At 43.5% G+C, this 24883-nt stretch overlaps 1 protein-coding gene across 1 annotated transcript in view; it reads right to left on the bottom strand.

Annotated features, from left to right (window-relative positions):
* The window catches only part of LOC126402027 (Krueppel-like factor 7), a 52132-nt gene that overhangs the window by 15278 nt on the left and 11971 nt on the right, over positions 1-24883 (bottom strand). The window contains exon 2 of the mRNA XM_050063670.1: positions 6039-6666. Coding sequence (XP_049919627.1) covers positions 6039-6666 — 628 coding nt within the window. The remainder of the gene's footprint in view (positions 1-6038; positions 6667-24883) is intronic.

The following is a 24883-nucleotide window of genomic DNA, read 5'->3' as shown; positions in this document are numbered from 1 at the left end:
CCCCCCCCCCCCCCCCCCCCCTCCTCTCTCCTCTCTCTCAAGATGCCCTCGTACAAACAGGCAAGTAGAGCAGGTGCACGCTCGCCTTCTCAAACACACAGTCACACACAAACTGGACGGGGAAGGTTACTTTTTAAATACAATGTTACATACAGTCGGACTGATTGGCAGTTTAAAATGGCAATCAGAAACCTAATCCACGGGATTAGCCCCGACCCGGCAACATAATCTGATTATGCTCTATTACTTTTGGATTACTTTGCCTGTAAAACATATAATGTAGATTATGAAGCTAAGTGGATTATTTCTTCTGATTTAAAGAATCAGGATTGTGGACAGTGCTGTTGTTGAGAACCATCATTTATTCTGCAGTATTTAATAAAATCCCCATCAGCTGACACCATTCACTGGTTTCAGGCAAAAAATGATGTGCAATCAAAATGCTTTTCCCCTTCGACTTTTTTTCTTTTTAAGTAATCAAATAAGCAATCACATATTTCTCATCAGTAATCTGATAACTGGGTGTTTTCTGAGTCACTGTAATCCCATTAAGTGTAATCTGTTACTTCCGAATGCTCTCTAGCATGCGCGTGCATACACACGTGCGCGCCCTCGCTCCAGCCTCTCAGGTGCCAGTGTTGAATTTAATTGCATTCCCTCCATTAGCCGGAGCCGAAGCAGGGCATCCGGGTCTCGGAGGTCATTAGAGAGGCTCTCGGAGAACGCTTTACAGGCTCCTACACACAACTAGCACTACAGATATGGCAAAAGGGAGAGGATGAGGGAAACAGGTTTAGAGAGAAGAATGATAGACGGGGGAACTGATGGAGAAATAAAGTATGTTGGAGAGAGGCATGAGGGATGATGGAAAACTAGGGCTGGAAGATGAACATTGTTTGTTTATCATTAACTATGTATCAAGAAACATAATTGCACTTATGAATGTCATGATTAAATCTGAGTAAGACAGAATAATGTCAAGTTACCCACTAACACAATACAGTGTCTTTATAAACGTGGGCTAAATTTGGTTATTTTTCTGTGGAAACCCAGCCAATTCTACTTAACAATTACCGTTTCTTTGACTTGAACAAGAAAAATAATTATTTTATCTGGCATTATTTTGTGTAGAAAGACCAAACACTACATGGCTTTAAGTAAATGGACACCAGACTATCACACATGGTTGCAAAACATCTCCTTCCTCTAGCCATATAGCGCATCTACATTAAAAACAATGAATTTGAGGGCACAAAAACATGGCATGCATAGCATGGCGCCACTTCCCACTGTGAAAAATCAGCATCCAAGTTTACATGTCTCCCTGATGTTAGCATGTAGCTACATGTAGCAGTTTATTTGCACCTGGGGAGTGACTGTAACGGAGTACACTGGCATTTTTAACCATAAAAAAAAACACCAGTTAAAGCCTCTAAACCAAAATCTCTACAATTGGACATGTTCCAGCAAGAATATAATCCAAAATCTAGAGGAAATAACAAATTGGCAACCAAGATCTTCCCTAATGTTGGCATGTAGCTACATGTAGCAGTTTAATTGCACTTGAGGAGTGACTGTAATGGAGTACAGTGGCATTCTTGACCATGAAAAATCACCAAGCTTCTAAACCAAAATCTCTACAATTGGACATGTTCCAGCAGGAATATAATCCAAAATTTTGAGGAAATAAAAAATCAGTAACCAAGATCTTCCCTGATGTTAGCATGTAGCTACATGTAGCAGTTTACCTGCACCTGGGGAATGACTGTTATGGAGTAAAGTGGCATTTTAAACCATAGAAAATCACTGGTAAAAGCGTCTTAACCAAAATCTTTACAACTTGACATGCTCCAGCAGGAAAACAATCCAAAATCTGGGGGAATTAACAAATCGGCAGCCAAGATCTTCCCTGATGTTAGCATGTAGCTACATGTAGATTTGATGATCTACATGATGATTTCAATGTAGATGTGCGACAGGCGCTCTCAAACATCAGAACAATGCCGTTGCGATGGCTGTGCTCTGAGATAAGTGGAGTTCAACTTTTGGAACGCAGCAGCACGTACCGCATGTCATGTGACGAGGAACATTATTTGAAAATTTAGCCACTTTTAATATGAACATCCGTCATTGTAACATTATATATGTGACAGAAAATAAGATTAATTAAACTACATGCCACAAATACTAGCTTGAAGTTTAATCTATAGAAAACAAGTGCAATATTTTTCTCGAATCGTTGGCCTCAGCCCAGAGAGAGTGAGAGAAAGTGAGTGGCAAAAGAGCAAAGCAATAAAATAAGAGCGTGCCAGAGAAGCATATACAGAGACAGACGTGTTAGACTGATATAGAGCGAAATAAGGAGAGAACCGCAGAGAGAAAGATTAGAAAGAGCGAGAGAAAAAGGCAGATGAGGAACAGAGGGAAAGAGAGAGACGAAGAGAGAGAAGGCAGAATAACCCAACAGTCCTCGTGTTTTACCCGTTCCCTCACCCTGCCCAAAATCTAATTGTACCATTCCTTATCTGCCATAAGCCTATTCACAAAAAGCTCTACAGGGCACTGTCATTTCAACTCAGCCCGTCTAATTCCAGATTAAATCGTAGCCTTTTCTCCGTCAGTAATTTATGGAAATAACAACTAAGAAAAAGAGGATTTGAGTAATGACATCTTTAAACTTGTCAGGATAATGGCTCAGTGAATGGGGGAGCCTGTGGCACTGCTGTCTCTTTCTGAAGAGGGTCGCTCTACTGTACCCCCCCGCCCCCGCCCCCCGTTCATGTCTTCTGTCTTCATCTACTCTTTGTTTCACTCCACGTTACTATCTCCTCTTCTTCTGCCTTTTCTTTAGCTTTTGTGTTTTCTTTGTGTCATCTTATGTCGACATTCTCCCCCCTTTTATCATTCCACTTTCCTGGTTTGAATAACAAGAGAGGCGTTCTTTGGGTGGATGCTTTTATCCAAAGCACCTGAAGTGGCAAGGATAGGTTCGGGGGGAGGGGTTTCTCCAGAAACGGAGCCCTTTATGAGGCTATATATAACATTATTGTATCATTAAATCATTATATCATTTTCTCCAACAAATTACTGGAGAAATAAAGGCATATGCTACATAAGCTTACAATTAAAATAGTTTAAAAGGTGATGGTTTGATCCAAAAAGGGTCTTTTTTAAGGTGTATTGGGATGTAGAGTTTAATATTGTCCTGAAATTATTACTTTTCTAGCTGTTTTGTTAGAGAAATAAATCAAGTAAGTCATTTTCCAAGAAAAAATGCCAAAATTTACTAATTCCAAAATCGACTTATTCCAAATTCCTAATTCTAATTTCTAAAATTTGAGAATTTGCAACTTAAAAGTATCTCTGTTTGGTCAATTTGCAATATGAAGATTTAATATGAATCCAAACATGGGATACTTGAGATATTCTCTGAATTTCTGATTAAGCCATTTAATCCTTCTTGTCTATCCCTTGGCTTGTATGGATATTATGACTGGACAGCATCAGTGGCACTGGTCTCCCAGCGCTGGCCCAGTTGGCATGGAGCTTAAGCACATGGGGATGCAAACATGTCACAATGGGGAAATCAATGATCGCGTGTCTGTGTCCTTTGTTCCAGTCAGGCTGATGCCCAAACCCGTGGCGCGCACCGCCAAGGGTGTGATCACACATACAGCGTGTTTTCTTCATCCTTAACATATAGTCATTGACAAGTTGGCTTTATTTATATTCACACCATGCCAGGGAGAGCTTGTGGTAGAAGCTTGTGGAGCTTCTAAATTGGACAGCTTTGGTGATCTGTCAACCATTACGTTTAAGGGTTTAGATGGTGGGTAGCAAGAAAATTTAATTAGAGCTCCTGTAACTTCATTTAGCATGATGGACGTCCTTGCTGTATCTCCGCGGGGTAAAACATGCAAAGAAACAGCTTTATATATTAGAGTCAAGATTGTAGTCCACCATACATTTAGGGAGGCTTTTAGATCAGGGACCTAGGCCACAATCCAAATACACTTGATCACAAAGTCCAGTTTGTTTGATTAATGTGAACACTACCGTACCACCAATTTCTGTTCCTCCTTCATTATTACTGGAGTAAGCATACAGATGGATCCCTCATGACCTGCCTCCTAAGATTATAATTTACCTTTATATTTGAGACATATTTTTCTGGTCTTAGAATGATCCCATCACTACCCCTGCAAAATCAAACAACCTCAGACTGAGAACCACTGACCTAGACTTACAGTATAGAACGCATAGAGGACGGGTAGGGCCTGAAATAAACCGGGGAAATGGCAGCCTATCCAGGTCAATCCATCCATCACTGTGCAGTTACTCAGACGGAGGACAGCTCCCCGACAGGGGTCTGAGTGGTTTGGGATTGAGATGGAAGAGCGGGAGAGTTATAGCTCCTGAACCCCTCCCCCCTTCCTTGTTGAGAAGAACCTTGACAAGGAGGACCCGTCCTGGTTTGGCACAGAGAAGTACTTAGGGTAGGAGCAGGATAAGAAAAGTGGGTTTTCTTAAATCATCACATTTTTATCTTATGTGGTGATTTTTTATATGCCAACAAGGGGACCAGGGTTTAAGCCTGTTCTGTGATTACTTGGCTGTTTTTTCTTTGCATTTCTTATCACTTTGTGTGCATTTTGTACTTGTTCCAAGAGTGTGAAGCTGAGGGATTTTCCTCAATTATCTCACGTCAGGTTATCTAGGAATTCAGAAAGGAGTCTGGCCTGGAGGGGTGAATGAATGACTGGAAAAGGGATAGATGCATGCAGTGCTCACATAAACCATGGATTGATGTAAATGCCTGCACTGAAAGCAGCCCACATTTTATGTCTCTTGTAGGAAAATGCAAACAGTCTCCACTCAAAGACCAAAAGAATTATCCAGATGCAAATTGCCCCACAGAGCATACATCGGTGATTGAGTGGCTGAGATTTCAAGGAAACACACAAATTGATAGAAAGCTCCTTCTGTTTCTGTGTTCAGTACTGACTTTCTGGCTGTGTCTCCTTCAGTGTGCAACAGCCATTTAGCCTCAGGACTGAGCCTTTTTAGCCTGCCATCAACAATGAGTGTCAATCAGGTTTATTACCCGCAGGTGTAGCAAGTGGCTACCTCTTGGTAAGAGAGGTGTCCTCAGAGCTGCCTGACTGAAAGTCTCATAGGATCACTTTCTGACATTATATCTAAACTAATATGGCCATGTTTACGAATACAAATTGTGTAAACGTATGTCTCTGTACAACTCCTATCAAAATAAAAAGAAGCATACACATTTACACAAAACAATGTATATTAATGTGAGCAGCGTGGGCAATTCCATATAATTATATTGAACCAGTCTTGAGGCTAAATGACTATTGCACACTGAGGAGGCTTTGCAGAAAAGTCATTTTGCTCCCTTGTGTCAAGCACACAAACTGAAAGTTTAGAAGTAATGATTGATTTGATAAACAAACTCTTAATGTACTTGCAAATAGCAGCACGATATTCCACCTCTAACAAAGTACTACTACTACTGCTTTGTCTTTCACTTACACGAACTGCTGCTAAAACCACATTTTCAAAAACACTTTTGCACATGACTTAGGCTCAATTTCATTTTATATTTTAACCCCCACTCCTCATTTTGAGAGCTACCTTGCCCCCTTGGAACAGAGATACAAGGGGTAGTGCTTGAAAACTTCCCCTATGACATGGGGCAACCCTTCAAGACCCTAAAATGTTATCGTGGTGCTTGCTAGGCTAATGTTAGCATCCTGTGTTCCTACCCTGCCATTCTTCACTGATATTAGAGGAGGGGTTACAAATACAACTTTGCTGCTGGCCTTAAGTTAAATTCCAGGCATCATATGCCATCAAATGGGGGGGATGCAACATGGAAATACATTAAATGTGGGACTACCCTACCCCTCTATCCCAACAAGAATTGGGTTACCCTACCCCTAGATGTGAAAGTACGAAACAGAAGGGTAAGGGCTAAGTGATGGGGCAAGAGGTGTATTAGGAGTGGGTCCAATTCTCACCTGTATGTGTCCTCTGATGGGCCTTTAGGTGGGAGCTCTTGGTGTACACCTTCCTGCAGCCGTTGAATTGACAACGGTGGATCCTCTTCTTGTTCTCTGGTAGCTCCCCCACCCCGATAACACAAGTCGCCCCCTCTTCTTCGTCCCTCATTCGAACAGGGAGTGCGTGCGCCGCCACCAGCCGGGCCGCGCTAAGCCCCACCTTCCTGGCCACCAGCTTCAGGGTAAGTGTCCCATCAGCTGAGGCTGTCAGCGTCTGGTTGGGTTTGACGAGGTGCCTGCCCAGCTCTGGCGACGACGGTGGCGTCAGGGAGGTGACGGCGCTCAGCTGGGCCTGGTGTACCCCTTCCATGCCCTCTGCGCTTTCCAGCCCCTGGCCCTTAGGTTTGAGGTCTCTTTTCATTGCACCAGTGGAGGGAAAATTCTTCCGTGTTGGGCAGAGGAGGACTGGAGGAGGGCTCGGGGGCTCAGGGAGGCTGGGTAGGCTGGGGAGCAGGGCGTCCGTCAGCTCTTCCTCACCGTCCTCCTTCAGGTAGGCCGGAGTTAGGAGGCCATCCAGGTCTTGGTCGAAGAGCTCTGACAGACGCTTGGGCTCTGTCTGCAGATAGCGCTCCAATTCTAGGCAGGTCTGCAGGAGAGAAAGAGGGAGAAAAGACTCAGGTAAGTTCACGCATTTGGGCACTGAAAATGCTCGTCCTCACTCTCAAATCCCACTTGACAATTTCAACAGCCATCAGATCATCCGATATGCCTTTACACACTGCGGACAGAAAATCTGCGTGGTGCCATCCACTCACCCAGACAGGCAACTTAGCAGCTCTGCCAGCTGTCACATGCGCACACGCACAGATAGCCACCAAGACAGCCAGGATTACCTGGCAACTCCGGCTCGACGGCTGATTACACACTGATTGATTGCAACCGCTGTAGCGCGGAACGAAAGCGAGCTGGAGTGGATAGCGGGAGGAGAAGTCCTAAACTGAACAGAACTCCTATCAAACAACATTTTATAGAGCTTTGACAAGCCATGTGTGCACCGGCTTCCACTGAACCAAGATAGGAAGATTTATTCAGCTGTAGTTATGGTCTGCTTCATCCCTATTACTCCAAACACCTCTCCCCTCGGAGGGCAAATAAAAGGCTACATCCCCGATTTGTGTGAACTGGCATCCCTGAGAAGTCTATTACTTTACAACAAGCTGGCAAGGTTCTGAGAGGAGAGCCAGCGAGGGGAAAGAAGAGACGCTCCATGTCCAAGGATGAAGCTATTATGTTTGAATGGACGGCGCCAGTTTGATCCCAGGGATCGTTGTGTTTCGCTTGTAGCCACTAACCCATTTTGACAGCTGAGATGGAGGCTAGCAGCTCCACTGGGCGCGTGCAACTCGCCACTTCATTTGTGTGTAAATAGGCACTGACAGACAGAGGAGCTAGTTCCATTATCAGGAATAAGGTTGTACAGACTGAACACATCAGAGACATTTACAATCTTACACCCCCCCACCCCCCACTCTCCTTGTTTGCACCTTCTAAAAATAAAGCCGAACATTTTTTTTTTCTTTTTTGGAGGGGGGGTGTCTGTTGCTAAGGGAGTGTAATTTCTCCTCTAAGTCTTCTAGGAACAAAAAGGGATTTGGAGTTGTTTTTTGACTGTTTACAGTATTTGCATACTGACATCAAATTAAAAAGCTGCTCAAGACCACATCTACAGCGACAAGTGAAGATAATGCGCCGTGCCTCCTCCCTCCGCTGCACGCCTACATGTTTTTATTAATTTTTTTCCTGTGATGACTTAAAAAAAATAACTTCTTTCATGCGCCATGTGAGAGGTCTCTACTGTCTCCTTGATGGCTGAGGCCAGTGAATCGTGAATTAAATGAGAAGGTTGTTTTTTTCCCTTTATTCCTTTTTTCAGAATGCAATTAAATATTGAAGGCGTTGAGACATGATGAAGGTAATGCGTACATGTATAGAAAAAAACCTGCTCTGTTCACTTCATCTTTCAATCCCTCTGCCTCGCTGCCCTTCTCACTCTCGCCATCACCCTTGTACTTCTGCTTCACCCCATATCGATTCCCCCAAATCACCCTTTTCTCTCTGCTTTTTTCCACTCCTTTTCTTCTCATTGTCGTCTCCTCCTCTCCCAAGGTGAGGACTAATTATCCGCTAAAACCAGCCAGTTAAAGGGGACTTTATTCAGCAAAACGCTGAGGACTGCAAACCAAGGTGAGTGTGTGTGTGAGGTAGAGATAGTTCAAGGGAGCGGAAAAGAGGATAGAAACGGATAAGTGAGAGGGGGGCTGAGTGGAAGACGGAGAAGGAGGAGGAGGAGGAAGAAGAGAGTGATGGAGGTACAAGGTGAAGGAGGCAGGAGACGAGAGGGAGGCGATGGAGTAAGAGCGAAAGGAAGGTGTTGACTTCATTTTCTCCGTGGGGGGTGAATCCTTTTTGGAAGTGTGACATTTGGCATAACAGGATCCTGTCAGCGGGCAAGCCACAGGCCTCACACACAGACACAGAAAAGGGTTCATGCACACTGAATGTTGGGTTACGACCCACGGTGATGTGCAAGGATGTGCTTGGATGTCGGCTGTGACGTGGTGTAAGGTGGAGTGTGAGTGTGCATGCAGGCACACTGTACTTATAAGTGTGTGCATGCTGAAGGGATGTTTGACGAGGTAAGAGGGATGAAAGAGGCTGAGGGGGTGGCGGGTGGCGGGTACGACAGGCTTATCAAGCCTTGTTGTGCCCCCTTCTTTTCTCCCATCACTCCATCAAGCCCCCACCCCTTCCTTCCACCACCCTCCTCCCCCAGGTGGTGACATTAACATTGTAAGAGAGAAGGTCATGCAGTTGATCAGCGGCTTCTGTGTGTGTACCGTAGAGCAGTGTGGGTGTGTGTACTGTATGTGGCTGCATATAATTATGCCAGTTTGTGTGTGTGCGCATAATTTTTGCAAGTGCACGTGTGTGCAGCATAATTATGCTAATTATGCAGTTCTTGTGTGTGTGTATGTGTGTGTTTGTGCAACACCTACGCACATGCACGTCTATTTGCTGATCTCGTGGCCTAAAGTGAATGTGCAACTTGTGTGTAGGCATGGAATCAAGAGCCAAAAGCAAAGTACAATAGCCAAGATAAAGGAGCTGTTCATGGCCCGCTTCAGCTCTGTTTGGACAAACGCCGATCTGGAGAGCCAACATCAATTGGCTCTGCATAAAGCCAGGGTTCATTTCCTAAAAGGCTTTCGGGATGATTCCTTCATGCAAGCCAGGATAAGCTGAGACAATCCAATGGCTGTTCCAGCAGCCCCACCTCCACCTTCAAACCGGAGCAAATGGCTTGGGTGGCACTGTTGGTGGGGTGACTTGGGACCAGATTCCAGATTCAAGCCCCTCGGAAAAAGACAATCACCAGCTTCAGGAGTGCTCTTGAGAATTTAACTTTACTACTATCAAATTTCTAATGTCCAGTGGTCGATTTAAGGGGGGACGCAATCCCCTTGTTAGCAAAATGACCAAAATGCTTCCTACTTATTAACCCGCCATCCCCCTTCATCTCCAACACATTCTCACTCCAACCTCATCACATATTGACGTTTGGTCATGGATTTCCACGTCCAGAAACAGCTCGCAAGGTACTCTGGCTGCGTTGGTTGTGGACATTCTGGGATGCTATGTCAAGTTCTGCCTGTTACATGCATCCTCTGTCCAAAATACACTTGTGTCTCTTTTAAAATAAACGCACTACATTGGTACAACACCGCAAATTGATGTTTTTTTCCCCTTCAATAACAAATGCACGTGGTTACATTTTTCCAACACACACACGGTTGGCCATTAAACAATAACGGCAACCGGCCACGTATCATGCCAACGGGAAGGGAAAGCTTTTTTGGTCGGCGTCTGACGCCAGAAGTCACTGACCAAGACCCAGATTTTGACGAATTCAGAGTGAGACTGGGTTGTTCCCAGGTCCAAACCCAGACACCTTCCCATCCAGACCTAGAACTGTAACTGATTAATATAGTGTACGTGTCCGGACATAAACTTATTACCCTGACGTGACTTCAGCTAAATAATCTGGCGTTGCTTCAGGCCAAATTTGGTTATGTGAGGAGAAGCATCGCTCTCGGAGCTGGTAGTCTGAGTGGCAGGAAATAACCCTTGGAAAGTACCTACAGTACCCACAATGCATATTTGTCACACACTATAAATTGTCATTATGTACCAAGTCTTTCGCTTTCTTGCAAGTAAACCCTCAAATGTGCAACTCCATGTCTGAGCCCCTCTTATTCTAAGTCTTGTTATTGCTACAACATTATCGATTGAAAATTATTTTGACGAAGCATTTCTTTTTCTTTGTAGCGGACCAGGAAACTCACAGACCAATTGCATATGTTAAATTGTATTACATGATGCCTCTCAGCCAATCAAATATGTGCAATCCGACATAGGTTTAGATTTCAAGGGGGATGCAGGTGACACATCCATCTCAATATTTACGACATGTACGTATGTCTCCCTCAATAAAAAGATGAAAGTATCAGAGGACTACCATTTTGACAAAATTAAAGACGTTTACACTATACACTGATGCAGAAAAGGCACAAATTGTTAAAAGTGCTTCATGCTCAAAATTTCCTAACAGGGGACCCCCAAATCCCCCCTTTCATATTTGTCCCCCACAATTTTTAAACCAAACCTACGGCCTTGCATTCTGGTAAGCATTGTGACTCGAGTGAATGAGATACACACACAGGAGAGACAAGAGACAACTGTCGGAGATATGAGTGAGTCAGAGAAAAGTCATTTCACATGGCGTGTTCTACAGAGAGAAAAGAAGACAGTGAAAACAGAGCTTTTAATCAAAGAATGGACACACTCTTACATGTTCATTCTTCCCACGGGCAGTTCAAAACCAGTATGTGTCATCATATGTTCCATATTAAAGGCGGCATTGTGAAGTGCTACTCAGAGACAAAGCACAGAGCATCTTTAAACATAAACAGTAAACATACCCACTCAAATCTGAACTGAGGGCACAGAAAATAAAATATTTTATATATGAAATTAACAAAAACGCCTACTACTAATGACCACCGACTAAGGCTCTCTATACTGTGCATAACCAGTGATATAAACTGTACACAATACCAGGACCCTGAAACTAAAGCAGCTAAATGGAATTCAGTTAACATTAATATTATTATTTACTGTGCTTTTCCCAATGTGACATGTCAAAATGTCGTCCTTAAAAAGGCCTATCAAGATAAATCAAGAGGGGTTGTATGAAACCTGTTTCATCAGGAGTCACTTTCAGGTTATGTCAGGTAATGTTTCATCTAATTGGCTGAGCGGTGCAAGGTTACAACCAAATAAGGTCAAAGTTGACACTGATTGAAGTTTGAGTGGTGAGGCATGAAATCAGAGCGGCAGCATTTAATGTTGTTGTGTCCAGTGTGTAGGATTTAGGGGGATATATTAGCAGAAATGGCATATATTTTGATAAGTATGTTTTCTTAAGTGTATATTCACATGAAAATAAGAATGAATGTGTTTTTGTTACCTTAGAATGAGCTATATGAAGTATATGAGCCTATATCTACATAGGCAGCAGGTCCTCGTCTATGAAGACCGCCATGTTGCACTGCCATGTTTCTAGAGTAGCCCAGAATGGACGTGGATGACTCAGCTCCCGAACGTCTACATCTTAAATTAAAAGAAAGAAGGTGAGCACATATTAGCAGGTGCTGGGCTAGCAGCCCGTTTCCGACATACCAAACAACATTGGAGAGACACTGCTTTGTAAAATGAAATTGCTACATTCAGTGTTTTTACCAGTTTTAATCACCTGGTCAGTTTGTCTTGGAGAGGAAGACCCTCTGTGGATAATTCCGCGCCTGGTAAAAACTTCCTCAACAATGAACACTGAAGGAATTCTCACCGGGAGAAGTATCAGCTGGTTGCAATCTGCAGTCTTCACCACTAGATGCCACTAAATCCCTCCCCCATACAGACTGAGAGATTTTAGTCATCTTATAAGTTTAGTGCAAGCTACACTGTGCAACATGAATCTAATAAACTTGGGTACGACATCAAGTTGGATGTATGCAGACTGTACAATGACAGCGCCTACTGAATCGCAATCTATGACGTACAATGCAATAGCTTCCCATACTGAGTGCACAAAGATGCTGCACAGGTTACTTCTCCAACATTTTATATGAATACACTGGATATCTGCGACAAGGGACTGAAGTTGTCCGAACTGATTGGTAAATGATTAGAAAGAATGGTCCAGGTTGAAATATAGGTCTGCTTTTACTTCAGTTTGTCATTAAAGCATTTAGAAAGTGTATAGTTCAGCAGTGTTATGTACAAATTGTGCAGAGGCGCATGACTTTTCGCTACATACTGCCTATCTTCCTACTCATAAATAAACATACATCCTATTTGTGTGAGAATCAATGTGAAAACACAGGACTCAGCAGCCATAGAAGTGTATTTATACTCCAATAGGAACAACGTAGACTTAGGGTTAGGGGTAAGGGTCAGGTCACTGCACAGTTTTAGGTCAGCTCACCTCAATGTTATGCTTGTGCTTTACTCAGGTAAAAAGCTGTGCACATTTAAACAGAAAACACTCAAAAAGCAAATGTAAAAAAAAGCTTCCCCATACACAAATGCACTTTGTATTTCTGTTCATGCACAAACACACTCTGAATTGCGCATGCAGAACACACCTCAGGTTAGTGAGGCTTAAAATATAGCAGGTGTGATAAATATTCGCTGATCACAAGACACGCTTCTCGCAAAGTCAAGCAGGGCTGAGAGCTGTGAATCAGTCCTGATCACTAACTCCTCTGACTTTTAAGTTAAAAAAGTCCTTCTTTCTCCTTCTCCTGACTTCTCCTCGTCTCTGTCTCGCCCTGTCCTCCCCTCTTCCACGGGGCCCGTGGCCTGGCAGCTGATCCCCTCTCCTCCCTTCACATTTGGCCTGCACCGAGCCGCCTGCCATCACCATCAAAGCACATGCTGCCTCCCAACTGTTAGCACCCCGCTAAGTCGCTAATAAAAAGCCTGGGTTATAAATATGAACAGAAGAGCATGCATAATGCCCTAAAGGAAGGCCCAAAACACCACTAAACAGATAAATGTAATGGGGTGGATACGGCTCATTAATTTCAGGATAATCGTGTTTAGTTTTTACAGATGCCGTGATAGAGACAAGGTGCTATGAATAATATTCAGCGCTGATGCTAGCAGGGTTGAAAAGGGCAGGACTATAAGGGGGCCCTGAGCTGGAGGGGGTTATGCAGCACTATTGTTAAATGCACTGAGTTTGGGGGGGGAGCTGTCACATTTCTTTAAAGATGACCCATGATTCCCTGCAGCACCTTCCTTGCAGGGCTGCATTATGTACAATTTTTTTTTTTTTTTTGCATAGAATTGAGATCTCACAATACTTTAATTATAGAGCCTGGCTAAGTATTTCCCTGTTTCCACTCTTTATGCTAAGCTAAGCTAAGCAGCAAGTGAGAGTGGTGAATAAGTATTTTGTTCTCAGGTAATTTTCAAACTCTAACTTCCTCATATTGTTACACTTTATGAAGTTGTATACATTTATGTTGGAATGGACAGAATAACAACTTGGTTAGGGTTAGGAAAATATCATGTTTTGGCTAAAAATACCCAGTTTGGTCGCAACAAATATGGCTGGAAATGTGTTGTTAAAAAAAATCCTGGAAATGTCCCAATGTGTCATTAAAAAAATACTTGGTTTTGTTAGAACAAGCACAGCCAGGAACGCCTCGACAAGTCATGAAAAAATATCCAGTTTGTCACAACAAGCACAGCTTGAAATGTCCCGACATGCTGTTGGAAAATACCTGATTTTGTCACAACAAACAAATGCTGTTGGAAAATACCTGATTTTGTCACAACAAACAAAGCTGAAAATGTCCTGACCTGCCATTAGAAAATACTTTGTTGTTAAAACAAGCACAGCCAGGAATGTCCTGACAAGTCATGAAAAAATATCCAGTTTGTCGGGGCGTCGGTGGCTTAGTGGTAGAGCAGGCGCCCCACGTACAAGGCTGTTGCCGCAGCGGCCTGGGTTCGAGTCCAGCCTGTGGCCCTTTGCTGCATGTCTCTCCTTCTCTCTCTCTCTCCCCCTTTCACACTTAACTGTCCCGTCCATTAAAGGCAAAAAATGCCCAGAAAAATATCTTTAATTAAAAAATATCCATTTTGTCACAACAAGCACAACTGGAAATGTCCCAACATGCGGTTGAAAAATACCCGGTTTTGTCACAACAAACAAAGCTGAAAATGTCTTGACCTGTCGTTAGAAAATACTCAATTTTGTTAAAACAAGCACAGCTAGGAATGTCCCGACATGTCATGAAAAAATATCCAGTTTGTCACAACAAGCACAGCTTGAAATGTCCCTACACGCTGTTGAAAAATACCTGGTTTTGTCACAACAAGCAAAGGTGGAAATGTCCTGATGTGTCGTTAAAAAACACCCTGCTTTGTCTGCAAGAACCAAAGCTAGAAATGCTGCTGTCTACGACTTGGCAGCTGTTTTGCCTATAGGGTCATGCCATCCACCATCCCTTCCTCTACCTAATGAGATACCCAGGTCATTAATATGTAATCAGAACTTAAAACATGAAATGTACAAATGTAACATATCTGTGATTTGCAGAAACATACAATGCCAACCTAGTATTCTGGCAACTGGGCTGTGTTTTCACAAAATGTGCTTTTGACTGCCATCCTCATTTTCTACAAATTGTAAAAAGATTCCTTTTCACCACCAAGATGACATTTTGATTCCTTGGCTCGCCCATGTTCGTATCTAGCAGGGGTTTGATTATTCATTTTAAAAGTGAGTATCATTCACGTCATGGATGAATTAACACTGACGTCTCCTCAGCTTTGTTTCTCTTCTTTTGTTGTTTCACATCCAACTGACAGTCTGTGTATTGTTTGCTGCACGCTGTTATTTAAAATCGCACAATGTCATTGGTCACCGGGTGTGAATATAATACCACTGCTCTGATTAAAACCCTTCTGAGAAGTTAATCATAGTGTTACCCTTCAGGTAGAGCTGCACCACAATCACCACAATCAATCTGGCCTGAAATGAACCAGGTAGCCAAACCGTCTCATCCTTTTTTTCTTTTGATTTCATTTTTATGATTCACTGTTTAACTTTACTGACAGTTTACAGCCATCTTTGTTGTTGCTATTTGTAATTCAGCACCACACTTGGCACTTTTATCGAAGGAAAAGTTTGGGCAGGCACTTAATTCAGAGAGCAGTCGTTCACAGAGTGTGTAAGTGCATATATGTGCACATGTGTGTGTCTTATCCTGCTATAGTGTGTTATAGGGCCTGTGTCTCCCATTGATCTGGTGAGCCCAGGCCAAGCCATCACTTTGAGGTGACAGCTAAATGACCAGTAGCCCTAGGCAGCGGCCATCTCGCCAACAGCCTCTGTGTGTTTGCGTCGCAGTACCTAATCGATACGAAATGATACCGCGTGGGAGCTCATCAGCGGTGGCCGTCGCAGCTGACAGAGACGGTAATCTATAGCTTCACTGAGCAATACTTACACAGCACCCCCCATACGTATGCACACAAAATCTCAGAAAACATACCCCCTCCCCTCTAAGCTGCCCTTCAGGGTTTTTGCTCCTTCCCATGTGCTCACTAAGAGCTCCGGCCCCCAGATTCCAGACTCCTTGGAGAGCAGCATGGCGTCACCGGTGGATCCCAGTTGAGCGGGGGAACCTGCCTACAGGGCTATGAGGAGGGGAAAGGGTGGGGAGCGGGTGGGGAGGTTAACGCTTCATTTTCCTCAACACTGATCTGAATAGCAGAGCGCCCTTGCTTCGCCCTGGTATTCTCAATGGAGAGAGCGGCAGGGGGTGCAGTGTTTGGCCGGAGGGAGCTTGGAGCTCCTGATGCCTTGACGGGGCTCCGGAGCAACGAAGCAAAGGAGAGACGGAGGGAGTAGAGACACAAAGAGAAAGAGCTTGAGGGAAGAGATTGAGCTAATTTATCTGCCTTCCCTGAGAGAAGAACGAAGAGACAGACAGGTGAAAGAGACAGGGCTCTATTCACGCTATGCAACGTTTCAGATTAGTAAAGTTTTAAGAGAGTGTGTGGGGTGAAGGGTGAAGCCACAGCATCTTCACACCTACAGGTGCATAAGCAAAAAATTACCAGAGAAAGAGAGGGAAAGATATGAAGCTTGAAGAGCTAGAGACAGGAGACAGCAGTCCTCCTCCTCACTGACTAACGGCTCCATCTCTCCAGGCAGCCGAGCCTCACCTAGCTTCAGATAACACGCTGCGGAAACAGCTTAATTACACACACGGCCTTATCAGACGACATTAGCCTCACAGTAATAATCAGGGCTGCCGTCAGCCTCTCCGTCAAAGCCTGGCAACGCAGCACCTTGAGGCGGTTTTACACAGTGCGGGCTTCAGGCTGATAACAGACACTGCCAGTTGTTAAATCACAATTTGCTGACGGAGTTTGAGGGAATAATGCACATATGGTTGTAAGCCTGACATCTCCTTTGCACACAGTCAATTTTTGATTGGATGGATGCGCTAACAGACACTCGAGTTCTCAGGCAGCAAATTCAATTTTGTTTTGCTGGGCCGAATACTTTGATTTACATTTTAAGCACTGAAAGGGTAAGTTCGGTATTTTTCAATATAGACCCTATTTTCCCATGTTTTTGTATCTAAGTGACTAATGGGAACAACTACTTTTGAAATTGGTCCAGTACTGAGTAAGAGTGCTGCAGCTGTCAGTGGCAAAACCATCTGCAATGTAACCATTCAGGGCATGTTCACACCGTCAATTTATGTCCACTGAAAGTGTTTGCTTTTACAACTGACAAGCCCAGATTATTTTGTGCCTGACAACTGATGGGAAAAAGATCTCTACAGAGCTGGATCTTTTTGTTGAAGAACCAGAAACAGCCCCGAAATCGCCATTGTCAAACCCACCAAACTCCATTTACAAAAACAGTAGTTTTATCATAATAAAACACACTCTATTCAAAGAAGACAAAAACAAATTAAATCTTACAAACACTGTCCTGGTTTGTTTCCCCACTGTTCCAACAATCACCAACTCTGGTTTGGTTGAAACAAACTTTTAATTCACCCAGCTGGATGTTAAACTATGCCGGCTCCATACGTGCTTAAATTACTGTTTATTTAAATGGAGTCTGGTGAATCCATTTATGTCCATGTTTCTGGTTTCTGGTTAAACAAAAAGAATTTTACTCTTTCATAAAAAGGTCTATCTCTGTAGGGATCCCTTCTATAAGCTGTCAGACACTTATAATAGCAATCTGAGCCTGTCAGTGGCAAATCAAGCACTTTTAGAGAACGTAAATTGACGGTGTAAACATGCCACAAGTGATTATACTACAGCCTGTTCACTGCTGCCAGCTGCAGCGCTCTCACTCAATACTGGACCAGTATCAAAAGTATTGTTACCATTAGCCACTTCGACACAAAACATGGGAAAATAAAGTCCAGGTTAAAAAAATACCAAACTTACCCTTTACTTTAACACTTCAAAGTTCAGTCTTTAGCATGTTGCTCATGGACATGGGGATTGAACCTATGATTATTTCTTTTGAAGACTACTATAAAGACGTTGTTTAAAGTAAGACATCTCCCCACTAAGCCCTCAGTTACTGCCGGTTTACACGACATGTGTAAGTGTGTTTGTGTGTAATGGGGAATCTTCAAAGCACCTTTCATCTTGCAGGAAAGCCACAATGATGGAGCACTCAGAGCGCAAAAACCTGGTGACCTCTGCTTAATGGAGCAGAAAGACATTTCCCATCGCTTTCTCCGAGCAGACACAACAGAAACCACACATCCGCATCATCTCCGACACGGGGGAACTTCCCCTCTGTCTTCCCATAGCACAACACAGACAGCAATATGAACAACCCCTCTGTAAAATGATATTTTAAGGGGACCTGTTATGCTTTACTTACTTTCTGTCATAATATTAAACGTTTCAAATAATGAGGTAAATGTATGTAAAAAAAAAATCCCTGTGAGAAATAATCTCAGGCTGCAGACCATTCTGAATGTTTCCAGCATTTATTTGCACTTTGGCTACAAGCTGACATGAAATCATGACAGATTTGTTTATATGGTCATCTGCTCCAGGTACGCTACAGCAAGTGTTTACATTACACAGCCTACACCGCTACATGTACCTACATGCTAACATCTTGATTGCCAATGTGCTATATATTCCCCCGATGTCGGATCATATTCCTGATGGAATGAGTCTGGATGTAAAGATTTTGGTTTAGAATCTTTAATTTGTGATGTTTAACAGGAAAAAATGTCACAATACACAGTCAATTTACATGTGCACTGCTACATGAAGATACATGCTAACGTTTTGGCTGCAGTGGTCTAAATTTTCACCCAGTTTCAGATCATATTCCTGCTGGAACATGTCTGGTTATAAAGATTTTGATTTAGAAGCTTTAATTGGTGACTTTTATGAGAGAAAGTGCTGCAATACACAGCCATTCCACGGCTACAAGTACACGGCTACATGTAGCTACATGCTAACATTTTGGCTGCAAATGGTCCAAATTTTCAACCAAATGTGGATCATATTCCTGCTGTAACATGTCTGCCTGATAAGATTTTGATTAAGAGGCCTTTTATTGGTGACTTTTATGAGAGAAAGTGATGCTATATACAACAATTCCACAGCTGCAGGTACACTGCTAGATGTAGATACATGCTAACATCTTGGTTGTCAATGTGTTGTGTCAATGTTACGTTTTCCACCAATTTTGGATCACATTTCTACTGCAACATGTGAAGATTTTGGTTTCAAAGCTTTATTTGGTGACTTTAAGCTGGAGAGAATGTCTCAATACACAGTCAGTATGCAGGTACAAGTACACTGCTACATGTAGCTACCTGCTTATGTCTTGGCTGCCAATGATCTGGATTTTTCCCCAATTTCAAATCATATTCGTGCTGGAACATGTCTTGTTGTTAAGATTTTGGTTTAGAAGTTTTTAGTGGTGACTTTTACGAGAGAAAGTGCTGCTATACACAGCCATTCCACGGCTGCAAGTACACTGCTACATGTAGCTACATGCTAATCAGGGATTTGTGTAACTGTAATGCTGGCTGCTGATTTTTCATGGTAGAAAGCACTGCTATTCTCCGTTACAGTCATTCGTTGCAATGCTGATGCAGAGATGCAGAGATACAGAGGACTCGGAAATGCTTACCAATCAGAGCAGACTGGACTTTTTCGGGAAGGGGGTTTAAAGAGACAGGCGCTAAAATTGAGAGTCTCATACAGAAGGTGAATACAGGTGTTCCAGCAGAGACATTATGAGTATGAAGTGTTTTTTTGAACATTAAAGCAGGTAAACATGTTCTAATAGACACTCAAAATTCAAGTATGAACCTGAAAACGAGCATAATAGATCCTCTTAAAAAAAGGTTGGAGCTCAAGTACTTGGTAAACAAACAGATCCACTCAGTAGCTGTCCTTCACGTGCTTTAAACAATGGAAGTATAATTGGCTACATTTCCATGACAACTTGTTAACTTGGATTATTCAACTGGATTTATTTTACGTAATCAATTGACTAAAAAATGATGGACAGAAACGCACAAATTCACTGGTTCCAGCTTCCCAAATGAGTGGACATGCTTGTTTTCTCTCCTTCAGTATTTTGTCCCACAATAAAAAAACTGCTGTCACATTTGAATAATCCATCTTACCACACAGACAAAGCCACACTCGTATCCTCTAAACACTGGAAGTAGTTCGACAAGTAAACAGATTGAAGTCGTGGAGATCTGCCGACCTTGAGCGCAATACAGACATTATTAAGAGGTCTTAGGCTCGGGATACAACAAGTGCACTGCATATAAAGACCTCTGCTGTTCCATCTAAATAGCATGTGACAAAGTGTGGAAAATGTCTTTGTTCTGGTATTAAGTCGAGGATCGCAGAGGTGAGGGTGAAATAGGATAGAGGGGAGGAGAGGAGAGAACAGAAGAGAAGAGAAGAAGCATCTTGAGACTGAAGAAGATGAATGATGGAGAGGAGGATGAGATTGGAGCGAAGAGGAGAATAGCAGGGCATGGAGGATCGGGGGGGGGGGGGTATAATCCCGATGAGTGGAGCCGTGTTGCACTCGCTGGGGAGGGGAACTCTGTCTCTCTTTAACTGGATTTGGGTGAGCTGCTGTTTATCGGCGTATGAGTTGCCAAGCGCTCCCTCTCAGCTGTCAAAACCATCCTAATCTAATCAGGAGACATTTCAGCCATTTGCTTTCAACACGGCAGAGTGCAGAGTGCATATTGGACATGTTTGTTCGTGCTCATGTGTGTGTGAATGAAGCAGAATATGTATATGCGTGTGTGGGTGCATGGATAGAGGGGGTCGGCGACAACAGTGGTTTTACACCGGGGTTAGCAGCTTGCAGCAGGATTTGGGGAGTCTGTGCTCCGGATGTGGGGACCCCATTGTGTGCGGCAGGCTGGCTAATCTTCATTACCGCACACAATGACGGGGCAAGAGAATGGGGCCTTGGCTGGAAAAGGCACGGAGAAACAAAAGAGCGGCGAGCGAGAGAGAGTGAGAAAGAGAGGGAGAGGGGAGGAGGGCCGAAAATAACAGAGGGGAGAGGAGAGAGGGGAGAGATAAAGGGAACAGTGAAGCGGAAAAACTCTGCTTCCTCCTCATACAGTGCCAGTCAGAAAGGGCCGCTCGGTACCCCAATCACGTCCACAAACCGTGAAGTGCAACTGTGGCGCCGTGCCCGCACTGATAAGAGCCAAAATGGTTCATTCTTACATGCTCCTCTATGGCTGAATAGGAAGCCACCTCTGTTTTCTGCCAGCCTGGTCTGTGTTTAGCTTTCGCCGTGCAGGTGTTGTGTAACACTCAGCTTGTCTGTTAGGGCCGCAGTTTCAGGCTTTGTCACTCATTACAGCACCAAACCTCAGGGTTAGCTAAGAAGAAGCAAAGGATGGGAGTGTGTTGCGAGCAAGTAGCAAGAAAACAAGCAGCAAAAGCAGGTCAGTGGCACAGTCTCACAAGGCCAAGGTGGATTAGCTCAGGGTCGCACTGGAGTGTGTGTTTTTGGGGGGAATCTGTGCAGTTACGCAAGAGCGTGTACATCCCGGTGACTTTATGTGTATCTGCGACCGTGCAAACAGGAGGTGGGGCACTGTCGTTCCGTCTTCATTCCCACAGCAATGCTTTCAAAACAAACCTGAGCGACAAAGATTAGCTCAAGCCGCTTAAAATATTGAAAGACATCTCCTCGCCACCGCTACTGCTGTGGGCTCTCCTCCAAGAGATATGAGAGAGACTGAGAGAGTGTGTGTGAGTTTAGGTTGGGCGAGGATGGGCGGAGGCAGCGCGGCAGCCTGAACCTGTTCACCCCTCTGTGCCGAGCGGCTGGCTTTTCAGCGTGAAGCGTAAGCGGAGTGCAAGGACTTTTCACCCCAATTTCATCCTGACAATGTACGGCTGCGGAGCGGAGAGGCGAAGAGAGCAGTTAGATGCACTAAGAAAAGTGTTGGGAACTCATTGACTTTGGCCTTTAGCTGCATGTGTGTTGGTGTGTGGGTGCTTTGACTGGTGTCCCACAAGAAGAGCATTTGGTTTGAGAAGGCGGGTGATTACAGGGCAAAGGGGAAAGCCCCGGAATAACAGCTGCGTTAAGATTCGGGGTTAAAGTTCAAAGGCTGGCAAATTAATGTGGCTCAAATTAATGGGAGGTCGTGGCAACATGTGCAGCATAAGAACAAGTGCATGTGTGCAAGTGACCGACACACATATAGTATACACACCAGCTGCTCCGCCAAATATTCAAGAGAAGACAGCCACTTTTCTTCTTCGTGCACACGCAGGTACAAACACACAGACGCACATAAACCCAATAAACTCTGTCTGTGAAGCTCTCTCTGTCTCTCTCTTTCTCACTTATACACACACACATACACCGATGAAAATTATTGATGTGCTCTCTTATAAAACAGTGGCTGCTCCCTAAAGTATTCCTGGCAACATCACAGGCTGAAAATAGCTGCCGACCCAAATAACTTTCCCCGCCGGAACGAAGATGGAGCCAGACCACAGCCACCGGCGACTGGCTTTACTAATTGGCATCATTTTACAATGAAATAATATCTGGGGCAAAAGACTGAATAACACATAGCAGTAAACTGGAGAGCAGGAGGATGTGCTTTGAGGGAGGGAGGGTCGGGGGGAGGACGGGGATGCCTTCGCTCTTGTTAGCATAAGTTATCAAATTCTCTTCCCTGAAAATATGCGAGGCGGGAATTGGGTAGTGAAACATTTATGTGACACCATCAGTTTAGTTAAAAGATGGGAAAAACATCAACAGCAGGGGTTCTTAAATGTTTTTAAGTCATAAACTGGTATTTGTATCACAGATCCCCATATGGATTTGTTTTTTATTGGCTTAGCACTGAATAATAGAATTTATTGCACTTAGCTGGGTTTAACACCCCGCAAGGACTCGACTTTGAGATGACGCAGCACATTCTCACACATTTAGGTGAGCACAATTGGCTGAAGAATGACAGCACACACAGCAAGAAGAATATGTTGGCATTGTATGTTTCTGCAAACCACAGGTAGGCCTACTACATTACATTTGTGCATTTCATACGTATCATATCAACGTTTCTAAGGTGATGTAGATCTGATTACATGTTTATGAGCCCAGTTTCTCATAAAGAGGTGGAGGGGATGGTGGATGGCAGGTGAGATGGCTGCCAAGCTGCAGACCACTGTTAACATTAAAATCTGGTGTTGTTTAGTGAGGCACAAGTGGCATTTCCAGCAATGATTGTGCCACCAAAAGCAGGTGGTTTTTAGCAAGACATTAGTGGCATTTCCAGCTGCAATTATGCCACCAATACCATGTATTTTTAGCAAGACATCTGTGGCATTTCCAGCAGCGACTGTGCCACCAAAACCGAGTGTTTTTTAGTGAGACATTAGTGCCATTTGTAGTGCCGATTGTGCCACCAAAACTGGGTGTTTTTAGCAAGACAGTAGTGGCATTTCCAGCAGCAATTGTGCCACTAAAATGGGGTGTTTTTTAGCAAGACATTAGTGGCATTTCTAGCGGCCATTGTGCCACCAAAACTGTGTGTTTTTAGCAAGACATTAGTGGCATTTCTAGCAGCGATTGTGCCACCAAATCCAATTCTTTTTTAGCAAAACATGGCATTTTTTCCATCAAACCTGGATGTTTTTAGTTAAGTATCAGTAGCATTTCCAGCAGCGATTGTGCCACCAAAACCAGATGATTTTTAGCAGGACATTAGTAGCATTTCTAGCTGTGACTGTGCCACCAAATTGGGTGTTTTTAGCAAGACATTAGTGGCATTTCTAGCAGCCATTGTGCCACCAAATCCAATTCTTTTTTTTGCAAAACATGGCATAATTTCCAGCAGCAATTGTGCCACTAAAATGGGGTGTTTTTTTGGAAGACATTAGTGGCATTTCTAGCAGCCATTGTGCCACCTAAACTGGGTGTTTTTAGCAAGACATTAGTGGCATTTCTAGCAGCCATTGTGCCACCAAAACTGGGTGTTTTTAGCAAGACATTAGTGGCATTTCTAGCGGCCATTGTGCCACCAAATCCAATTCTTTTTTAACAAAACATGGCATCATTTCCAGTGGCATTTTTTCCATCAAACCTGGATGTTTTTAGTTAAGTATTAGTAGCATTTCCAGCAGCGATTGTGCCACCAAAACCAGATGATTTTTAGCGAGACATTAGTGGCATTTCCAGCTGTGATTGTGCAACCAAAACCAGGTGTTTTTAAGCAAAACATGGCATCATTTCCAGCGGCAACTGTGCCACCAAAACAGGACATAAGTGGCACTTCTCGCCTTGATTGTGCCTCTAAAACAGGGTGTTCTTTTAAACATCAGCAGCTTTCCTAGTGGCAACTGTGCCACCGAAAGTGAGTTTGCTTAAGCAAGATAATGATGGCATATCGAACTGCGACTGTGCCACTAAAGTGGGTGTTTATTAGCAAGATATTGGCAGCCTCTCTACAGTCAGTTGTGCAATAAAAAGTGGGTGTTTTTGGAGAGATATTGGTGGCACTTCTAGTGGTAACTAAGCCACCAAAACTGGGTGTTTTTAGCAAGACATCAGCAACATTTATAGCCATGAATTTGCCACCAAAACCTGGTGTTTTTTGTGAGACAATGGCAGCATTTCCAGCTGCGATTGTGCCACCAAAATCAGTGGAATTTTTTGTTAGCTTTGATTTTAGTGGAACAACCTGCCATTTTCCGTCTAATTTTACATCACAGACACTAATCTAATTTAAAATGACCTGATTTCAATGGGAAATAAATCAAATATTTTAACTATTTGAGATTTTATGCGCAGATTCTACTTTTCAGAAACAAAAAACAAACAGTTTTTGCATCTAGAATTCTTTGACACAGCCCATTGTCTTTGCCCAAGGCCCTGCACTTGTGTCAGCCCACAAGATTCCACCATATCTCCCAGTTTAGACCAAAAAATCCCCAACACTGTTAAACACATCCCATGAACTGCTCTCACACACTCACATGCATGTACTGTACATACAGAGGAGAGATAGAGGGAGGAAGGCATAAACACAGATGTCTTTTGGCAGCCCAAATCTTAATTAGCACCAGGAGATCCATCTAATCAAAGGGTTGCCAGCCCATCATTAAGGCTAAAACATACACTGCTCTCCTCACACACC

This window comes from Epinephelus moara, chromosome 15, assembly GCF_006386435.1.
Source record: "Epinephelus moara isolate mb chromosome 15, YSFRI_EMoa_1.0, whole genome shotgun sequence".
Lineage (NCBI taxonomy): Eukaryota > Metazoa > Chordata > Actinopteri > Perciformes > Serranidae > Epinephelus > Epinephelus moara.
Note: the sequence above shows the minus strand (reverse complement) of the source record. Positions and strands in the feature narration are given on the sequence as shown.